Source organism: Lolium rigidum, chromosome 1 (assembly GCF_022539505.1).
Source record: "Lolium rigidum isolate FL_2022 chromosome 1, APGP_CSIRO_Lrig_0.1, whole genome shotgun sequence".
NCBI classification, from domain to species: Eukaryota; Viridiplantae; Streptophyta; class Magnoliopsida; order Poales; family Poaceae; genus Lolium; species Lolium rigidum.
The window spans coordinates 127,639,993-127,649,981 of NC_061508.1; the positions used below are offsets into that span (position 1 = coordinate 127,639,993).

The 9,989-nt window shown below is 44.1% G+C and overlaps 1 protein-coding gene across 1 annotated transcript; it reads left to right on the plus strand.

Annotated features, from left to right (window-relative positions):
- Positions 1-4,517: 4,517 nt before the first annotated feature.
- Positions 4,518-8,346, plus strand: LOC124651436 (collagen alpha-1(I) chain-like). Its single transcript, XM_047190536.1, has 2 exons — positions 4,518-6,364; positions 8,118-8,346. The coding sequence occupies exon 1, from the start codon at positions 4,518-4,520 to the stop codon at positions 6,204-6,206; it is 1,689 nt and encodes a 562-aa protein (XP_047046492.1). The 3' UTR covers positions 6,207-6,364; positions 8,118-8,346.
- The last annotated feature ends 1,643 nt before the right edge of the window (positions 8,347-9,989 follow it).

Genomic DNA, 9,989 nt, shown 5'->3' on the forward strand with positions numbered 1-9,989 from the left:
ATAAAATTATTCTTTTGACAAAAACAAGTAAAGCTTTAGCATTGAGGTGACATTATTGTTATGTTTTTAGGTTCTACATATATTAAATATGTCTTTGTTTTTATCGTACTAAGTTATTTCGTTAGAATCATATATGACGTTCATGTCTTACGACTATTTTGGTGTCTGCATCATTTTTTTTTAGTTTGCCCGATCTTAAATTTGTTCTGTCCTTCGCCACTGTTCACAGGAGAGAGAAGATTCCAGGCTCTTCTAAAACGGTGTTTACTGAATCTAGAAACTGGTAACAAAGATTCATCAAATTGCAAAAGAACAAAAATCAGTAGGAAAACGGACAGTGACTAGCCATAGCCCCAATTAGATTAACTACTCCTCAAGAACCACCGAATATGAGTACAAATTCACAACAAATTTCCTATCTACGACGTAAGTATTACATTGACCATCAAAACACCATGGCATCCTAAAGTGAAAGCACGGCCGAGGCGGCAGCGGCGGCCACGACGGCAGCCGCGACGCCGATGCTCATGCCCGCGCTGCCGCTCTCATCAGCTGCGGCAGGGCCAGGCGAATCCGCTGGCGATTCTGATGTGGTGGCCGGCTCAGGCGGGCTGTCGGCTGATGTGCTGGCTTCGTCCGACGACGATGACGGCACCTCCGCAGATGGCTCAGACGGTTCTTCCTCGGCGGCGCCACCACTGTCCGGAGACTCGGCGGACTCCGACGGAGAAGCGGAAGGGCTCGACGCGGAATCCTCTGTGGAGCTGGCCGGGGCCTCCGCCGGCGTGGCGCCTTCTTCGCTGGGCGACTCGGCACTTGACCCCTTGGCGGCAGGCGCGTGGGCCGGTGTCTCTGTCTTGGCGGCTGGAGCCTTGGCCGGTGCAGCCTTGGGAGTCGCTGAGGGAGAACTTGTGGGAGCTTTGTCAAGCTTTCCATGGGCCGAAGCGGGTGCTTTCGACGGTGCTGCCGATGAACCGGAGGCCTTCGACGACTTCGGGGAGGCCGCGGGAGCAGGAGCCTCCGCCGCGAGCGCCACGACGGCGGACACTGCGAGGAGGGCGGTGAAGAGGCCGAGGGTGTGAGCCATGGTGCGTCCTCGGCCTTCCAGTAGCTTGGTGGTTTCCTTTCCGAAGAATCATGGCGCCGCGGGATAAAATAGACTGGGGAAGGAGAAGAGGGTGCCGGCGAGACAAGCACGGTAAAGACGGTGGCTTTTCTTCTGGCTATGGTCGTTTCGCGTCCCAAGCGGCGGCATGCCGGCGTAGGCGTGGGTAATTTTGGTCGTTCGTTTTCTGCCACTACTTCCACGGTTCCACCATTCAGCATCGTGCGTGTTTGGAGTTTGGACTTCGGAAGCGTTGGATTCAGTTTGACTCATCACCTCCTAGATCGAAGGCTACCAGTAGGTTTTAATTGTGTCCGTGTGATTTTTTTGGAAGGTCATATACAAATGTTGGGTAGCAATATTTACTTAAGATTTAATGGATTATAATAGTAACAGTAATTTGAAATGCAATGTTTACGAGCAATTCTTTTGTAAAAAGAAAAGACCATCATGCAGTAGTTTGATTGCTTCATATTAATCCCTACATAATTGTTGCAAGTTTTTAATATTCTCTGTGAAAGGAGGGGATTTTGAATGAATCGACATTATGAATAGAGTAAATTTCAAGTTTGAATAATATATTTGTCATAAGTTCGTTCTATTTCGCGGCTAATTTGGTCACATGTTAGAAGGACAATATGCCTGGACCGCTCCTACCCATGCATGAGGAGATTTTTTTGGTTGAACACGCCCAAAGCAATAAAAAGTCCGTGAGAAATCAAACTGGGCGTAAATTTTCCCGTTTTCTTCTTGAGCCCACTCCATTATAAACACTATGCCTTATTAGTTAAGTTACAAGTTAATTTCTAGCTTTATTGTGCACATACATTTGAGACTTGCAAGTATACTGTTGAACGAAATGGGCGAAGAAGACAAGTAAAACATGTTGGGCTCTAAATGCTCTACTAATCAGAGCACTGCTATGTTGGATGCATCCACCAAAAATATGCTATAGAGATGCAAATGGGACACTACTAGGGTACCATTTATCCTTTTTTTGTAAGAAAAAAGAACTAAAATGACATTGTCACCGAAAAAGTTGGTGCATTTTGTTTAACTAAGTAGGGTAGAGCATACCCTAAGGGTGACCCACTTGCATCTATAATTTGCCTTCAATCCATGGAGAATGACAAATTCAAAAGTTCTTAGCATGTTGGACGAATATATAGATATGATGAGCAATATAAACCTGCATTTGGCACCACCACTCCTTTGTACACCTCTTCCCTATGGCTTCCATGTGTGTTCACCTTGTACCTCTCTAGTGTGCCATATTGCTTTCCTTTAGATGGGTTCGAATATGGGTGGGTTTCAATGTGACATAGATTTAACGTGTTTGTACAATTAGTTTCATTGTTTTCCACTCATGTCAAGTGTGGTTCGAAAATTCAAACATATTAAGTTGGGCAAATACATATAGCATGGGGTTTCAATTGATTATCTCGACACAAGGAAATAAATCATGCAAACTAGTCATAAATCCAACATTTGATTCAAAATCTATAAATATTTTGGAGAAGTATAAAATTAGGTGGGTGAAGAGAGAACTAGTGATGTGATATGGGAGCCATACTCACCTCCCATACCTCAATGATAGAACCGATGGGTGCATACATAGCATTTGCAAATTGTCTTTTCTGAAGACCTAACAACCCACAATATGTGGATCAAAATAGTTTTGAATTAACACATTGTTTTCCAAGTGTTGAAAACATAAATTGGGCTCTAGCAGGAAAGTATGTAATTCAAATTTTAATATACTATGTGTCTCTTTCGCACAAACCCCAAAAGTTACCCTACAACAAGGGTTAGGATGTTACTGTTCACCACATGCGTGTTCCCAAAAGTTTTGTGGGAGAGAATTCATGGTTGGATATCCTTGTTCTATTCCTATGTTGATCATGTGCATTTAGTTTTTTATGTTTGGATAAAGTTTTCAAATTAGTGACCGTTTAGCATAATATCTCTCAGTGAAAAATCATTACAATAAGATATCACATTCATATGCTGATGAAATTTCTAGTTAATATGTCTTATTCAACAAAAGTGTCATGTGCCCGCGGTTAAAATGCTAAACATAATTACAATAGTGGGTGCAACACCGAATACCACACTGGCAATATATCATATCGTTTATTCAATTTCAAGGTTTATCAACATTTTTTATGAGTTTAGTTTTTGTAGAATTTATTAAAAGGGGTCATCTTCCAATCCCAGTTGCAACACATGTGCAACTCCACTAGCGAACACATATCACAACACAAACCAACGGCACCGGACATTTTTTTCGTAGTTATAACCCATATATACAACTAAAAAATCTCAATTGCAACCCATGTGAAATTCCCATGTCAACACAAATAACGATGCTATCTGGCAATTCAAAGTCAATAAATCTCTAAACTAACTCTCGATCCAAGCATATGAAAAAAAAACAACGAAAAACAAAAGAATTAGTTAAAACATAAAAGCTGAAAATCAGCCATGTCTAACAAGTACTTCCACATTTTGGGTTTATTTAAAATTAAACATTGTGTGGTTTGACCAAATATTTAGAAAAAAACATTATCATATAGAGTATAAAATCTATGGAATTACAATGCTTTAAAGTATGTTTTCAAGTTATAACTTATATGCATTTGGTTGAGAATGATGATAGTTTTTTCCTGCTCCCTATGCCCTAAAATGATTGGCACATATTTAAGCAAAATGTACGGTAAAATATGTCTGGATTCATTGACCATGCGACAATTATTTAGGGCCAGAGGGAGTAATATAAGTTTGGGCAAACCCTTTTTTTGCTTTAGCTAAACCCAAAATGGGAGGTAAATAAAAATCGAGGGCATATTTGGCATATTCCATATTAAATAAAATAGTAAACGACCAGTAATATCGTGGATCTTTAAAAAAACAATAATTTATATATCTTTACTTTAGGGTGAACTACTATTGTAGATTTTTTTTCAATAATTAATACTCCATGCGTCCATAAATAAGTGACTCGACTTTTATCTGGATACGGTTGTATCTAGGCGTGTTTTCAGAAAATATCTACTCCCTCCATCCCTTAAAAAGTTTCTCAACTTTTTCTAGATATGGGTATATCTATAATTATATATATCCGTATATAGAAAATTTTGAACAACTTTTGTTTTAACAGAGGGGGTAGAAAAGGTTGAATCACTTAGACAGAGGAGTATAGATCCTGTTGGGCTTATTCTACGAGTTCTGTCGGGCTCGCAGAATTTGGCCCGAGGGATAGCCACTTGTGCGTTGCGTGGCCCACGAGCCCTTACAATTATAAGCCCCCCGCCGGGTCTCCTGCTGAAACAATTTGTTTCATCCAGTCCAGGGTTTTTCCCCTTCCGCCTCCAGCAAACTAAACCCTAACCCTAGACCCGGCCCGCTGACCATGGAGACCGACGGCGAGGCCATCTCCGCCGTGCAGGACGTCGACCAGTACTACGCTGATGACGATGACTTCGACGACCTCTACAACGACGTCAACGTCGGCGACGGGTTCTTCAACTCCTCCCACCAGCCGCCGCCTCTTCCCCAGAATCCGCTTCCGCCGCCGCCGCCGCCGACGCAGCAGAACCAGCCCCACCAGCTTCCTCCTCCTCCTCCTCCTCCTCCTCCACAACCGCAGCAGCAGCCTATGGCGCCCCCCCACTCCCTCCCGCCGCCGCCACCGCTTGCCCCGCCGCTGCAGCAGAAGGTCCACATCTCTGGAATGCCTGCGCCTCCTCCAACCCTCCCGCCGACGCCGGCGACCCTCCCGCCGCCACCTCCGGTGCCAGCGAGACCCGCACCGCCGCCATCTCGGCACCACCAGATCCAGCAAGGAGGAGACGGGTTCCACCACCAAGGAGGCAGCTTCGGAAACGGCGGTGCGGCCGGCAGTGGTGAGGGCATGACGCTGTTCGTGGGAGACCTCCACTGGTGGACGACTGATGCGGACCTCGAGGCGGAGCTCAGCAAGTACGGATTGGTCAAGGAAGTGAGGTTCTTTGATGAAAAGGCGAGCGGGAAATCTAAGGGGTTCTGCCATGTTGATTTCTTTGACCTCGATGCCGTCTCTGCCTGCAAGAAGGGCATGAACGGACACCTGTTTCATGGCCGTCCATGTGTTGTGGATTTCTCCTCGCCTAACGCTGCGCGTCGCATGGGCGAGTGGCAGGGGAAGAACCACCAGTCGTCTATGGCTGCGCAGACACCGCCAATGCAACCGAAGGGTGGGAGAGGGCCTGGTGGTGCAGGAGGCCCTCCGGTGGCTGGTAATCAAAGTGTTGGACGTGTGGGAGGACCTGGTGGTGGTAATTTGGGGAGACCTGTTGGTGGGATGATGAACAGAGGCCCTGTTGGAAATATGAGAAATCGGATGGGGCCAACAGGTGGCCGAGGGATCATGGGAAATGGAGGCATGGCTGCACCGCCACCACCAATGATGCCTCCAGGAGGAATGATGGCTCAGGGTTTTGATCCTACTTGTTATGGCCCAATGGGAAGAATGGGTGCTGGGTTTGGTGGTTTTCCTGGTGTACCAGGCTCAGGGCCTTTTCCTGGGTTGATGCAGCCATTCCCGCCGGTGGTCGCACCACATGTGAACCCTGCTTTCTTTGGAAGGGGTGGTATGGGTCCTGGCGGCGCTGGGATGTGGCCCGATCCCACCATGGGGGGTTGGGGTGGTGACGAACAAGCAAGCTATGGGGATGATGCAGCATCTGATCAACAGTATGAGGAAGGGGGAAGCCGTGTGAAAGAGAGGCCACCCGAGAGGGAGTGGTCTGGTGCACCAGAGAGGAGGCGGCCAAGGGAGAACGATATGCCAGCGCAGGATTGGCCAGAGAAGAGGCACCATGATGAGCAAGGCATGGGCCGAGACAGGGATCGTAACCATGACAGAGATAGGGAGAGAGATCGTGATAGGGAGAGGGAAAGGGATAGGCACAAGGATGACAGAGACCGCTATAACGATCATCACAGGCACAGGGAACGTGATTCTGAGCGTAATGAAGACTGGAACAGGGGAAGGTCATCTGGGATGCATAGCAGGTCGAGGGAGGCTGACCATTCTAAGCGCAGGCGCAATGACACCTGAGTACTGTAGCAGGATGAGGTACATCTAGTGGGGAAGCAACTACAAATCCAGGACATTGTTTTTTTGCTTGGGTGCATGGTTTGGTAACCACTAGCAACTCTTACTGATTGTAGCTGTGGGGATTCTAACTGCTTTTATCTCCGGTGATCTGTTGTGATGTAAGTTACGCTGAATCTGATCTCTTCTTTGTTTTTGACTGTAATTCTTATTCAACTGTATTGTTAGGTTCTTAGGTGACATTATGCTGTAACCAGCCTCCTTGTATTAATATTCCTCATGTAACATATCCTGTACATAAATTTTGCTCTTTTATCTGTTCAATTCTTTTAATTGCTACTTGCATTCATTAAGCCAAGGGCTGCCACATAGTGTCCTTACTTAGAGCATTCCTATGTAAATTAGTATTGTAGCTATCCCCTGGTTGTAATCAGGTATCCTGTGAGCTTTTATGGACGAAATGTGAATTCGTGAATACATTTTTTTTGCATTGCAATCCGTTGTAAATTGCAGATGTTCTTGGTAGTCATTTAAGGTGTGGTTAGTTGGAAGTGCGGAGATTTTGTTGACACTCGCTCGTGGACAGGGTGTTTTGGAAAAGTAACAGTTATATTCATATTCCTGCTGAGCAAAACTATAGTTGCTTGCTTCCGCAATGTGATTCTTAATTTCATCTCTTAGGGATTCACTTTTAAAACAAGATACACTAGCGTCTTCATGGATATGAACGAACGTGCTAGCATGTAGATGAAACATTCTAAAGATTGTTGTGTGAAATTGGGTTGCACCACTATGTGACACAAGGAAGTTATAGGACTGAAGCCTAATTAAGATGTTGGGGAAGAAGATCTGGTTGCATTGCAAGACATAGTTGGCATCTTGATGCATTTTGTAATTTTATACTACCTCCGTCCAAAAATAAGTGTCTTAGCTTTGTCTGGATACGGATGTAGATCTACAAAAAGTTGGGACATTTCTTTTTGGACGGAGGCTGGAGGGAGTATTATATTTCCGAGCAAGGAAAAACTACAGAATAGAGTTACCTTTATCTGAAAAATAGCATAAATTTTCTAGTACTTATGCGTAAGTAAATTCAACATCGAGTAAAGTGTTACAGTTACTAAATTAGGCCCTTGAAAGAATATGAACATAGGGAGGGAGACTGAAGATCTTATAAAGTATTGCTATTTTTTTCTTGCTCCAGAAATCATTGATCAACAGTTCATGATCATATAATTTTATGTCACGGCATCGGGAATTTATTCTGAACTGTAACTATGTATATTCGATCAGGCCTTTTGTTCTACTATTGCTCTCCTGCGTTACATATGATATTGCATTCAGTTTTGGAGCTCTAACCTTTTATCCTAGCCTAGTTGTCGATGCGTCAGCTTTTGCTGATGTTTGAGTTTCATATGTATTGACAATGGCTACTCACAATCTCTCTTTGAACGTGGTTCTGTTGAGAAGTGCTGCAAAAGAAAAAAAAAATGGTTCTACTGAAAAGTTCACTACCACTGGTTAACTGCTTGTGTTCTGCAAACTGCTCGTGTCAACCTGTAGGGCTTACAACATAACACTTGATTGGGTGTCTTCGGAAGGTTGAGCTTACTGATAATTTATTTACATTCTAAAAGATGTTGTAGTACTTCAGTACCCATATGCAAATGAGATGTCCAGGATCTTTTAACAACTGGATCTTCAGTTAATTTAATATAATTATTCCATTAGTTATTCCATGACCTGTAACCTTTGCCCTTTCATATTTATGTAACGCGATTCCCTTGCTATAATTCTGGTGCTACTGACCTGGGACCTAAACTCCTTACTAATATTCTGCATCATCTGTTTTCATCATTCTTCCAATGTTTGTGTTACCTTTAATGTCACTAATGGCTTTGTTCTCATTTGCAGATATCTGCAGTCAGAATCTCTTCGGTTACATGATTTTCTCAGGATGATAGTTGTCTTCCCCCTCAATTTATGCGCTGTGAAACGCGGAGTAGCATGAAGACAGAAGTTTCTCTTTCTATGTGTGGATTGCCTTATTAGTTGGTACTCCGCAAGTACTTGAGACTGCGCTATTTATGCACTAGGATGATAGCTTGGCAGCTTATATAACCATGTTTTGTTTCCTTTCTCATCTGCTGATGTTGGACAAATTGGTTCCTGCATTACTCGATTTAGCTGTCCCAGAAGAATAGACGGATCCGCTGCTGTTTTTTTAGTTAATTTCGTCTGGGTTTTCTTTGGTTGGAATGTACCTGGCAAGCATCTTGGTTCAGTTATGGTTGGTATAGTTGTAGCCTGCAAGCAAAAGGTTCCATGATCTTGGGTTTTCTTTGGTTGGAATGTACATTTCTAACTGCATGGTCTATAAAAGGATTGTATGGTTCAACCCTCATCAGGGGCTGTTCAATAGTCCCTGTTCTGAAAGCTGAGAGTGATGGCTCTTCAGCGTTAGCTGGTTACGGACACACGATATTTTTGTGCCTTCCATTTCTTTTTGAATTGTTTTCAAGCCCTCTTTGCCTGTGCGTGTCTGTGGCGAATTCAACATATCTTCTCGTTACTACAATGCTTACTGGCCCGAGAGAAGGAGAATGTAGACTGACTTGCACCGTTTTTTTTTTTACGACTCTGAAAATGGATAACGTTTAAGTAGAAGTGCTACGTGTTTTTTTTCAGGACCGTATGAGAATGCAAGCCTTCTTTATAGACAGGGAAATAACCAAATACAAGGATCCACATCAAATACAACCACTTGGCCAAAAGGCCTACAAATCACAATGGTGTACAACTCAAAAAAGCCCCACTAGCTTCAATCCATCTGCCTCTTCAACAATGGCTAAGCCATGGCGAAGTCTATGATCGCCCATCCAACATCTGTTCCACACCACTTTACAAGCAAATAGTTTGAATTTGAGGAGAGCTTTACATTTCCAAATTGATTCATGCCATGGCTAAAGCTGGCGCCCATGCATGTTGACTTTGACGAGAAGCCTTTGGAGGCGGTCCATATCAACTCAGGAGCCATCTACACTGTCCAACTCTTGGACGGTAGAAACCAAGTTTCGAAGCGGCAGGTACTGAACCATGGTCAGGATCGACGGCCCAGCTGAAAGGTCATGTCAGAGGACAAAAACTATCCACTAGGGGGAGGGGGGTTGAATAGGAGCTACAAAATTATATCTTTTTCAATTTTAGATCGGTTGCGAAAAAGTAAAGATGAGTGCGAAAAGGTTGATATGATCCTATATGAGATGCAAACACAAACAAGAAAACTACAAATGCAAGACAAGTGTAAAAGAAAGCGGTACAGCCGGAGAATTGCGCGAAGATGAAGGAGACGAGGTTTGTTTTCCGTAGTTCCCTTCACAAAAGGAGGTACGTCTATGTTGAGCAGGTGTGACACCACAAAGGTGATAACCACCACACAAACGTCACATTATTCCTCGTACGCACACCAGAAAGACGTTCCTACTACTCCACTAAGCAACACTGGTCGAGGTGGCTAGCCTTCACATAAGGTTGGGGCGAACTCCACAAAGGACAGAGGCTCCCAACAACATCACGAATTAGTCACAACAAGATCTAGAACGAGATGCTCTTCCAACAACAAGGACCCCCACAAAGAAGATCTAGGGTTTCTAAGTCCACAAAGGAAAAGTATGGGGACCACAAAATTTCTTGGGTGGATAGGTAGATCTAGCCCTCCTCCTTTGATTCCCCAGGTTGGAGGGATTTGGTTGGCTACGGAGGGAGATCCACTCGTTTTAAGGTCAA

Excerpts from the sequence above, each read along its gene's own strand:
- LOC124651436 (XM_047190536.1), top strand. The coding sequence starts at position 4,518 with ATGGAGACCGACGGCGAGGCCATCTCCGCCGTGCAGGACGTCGACCAG.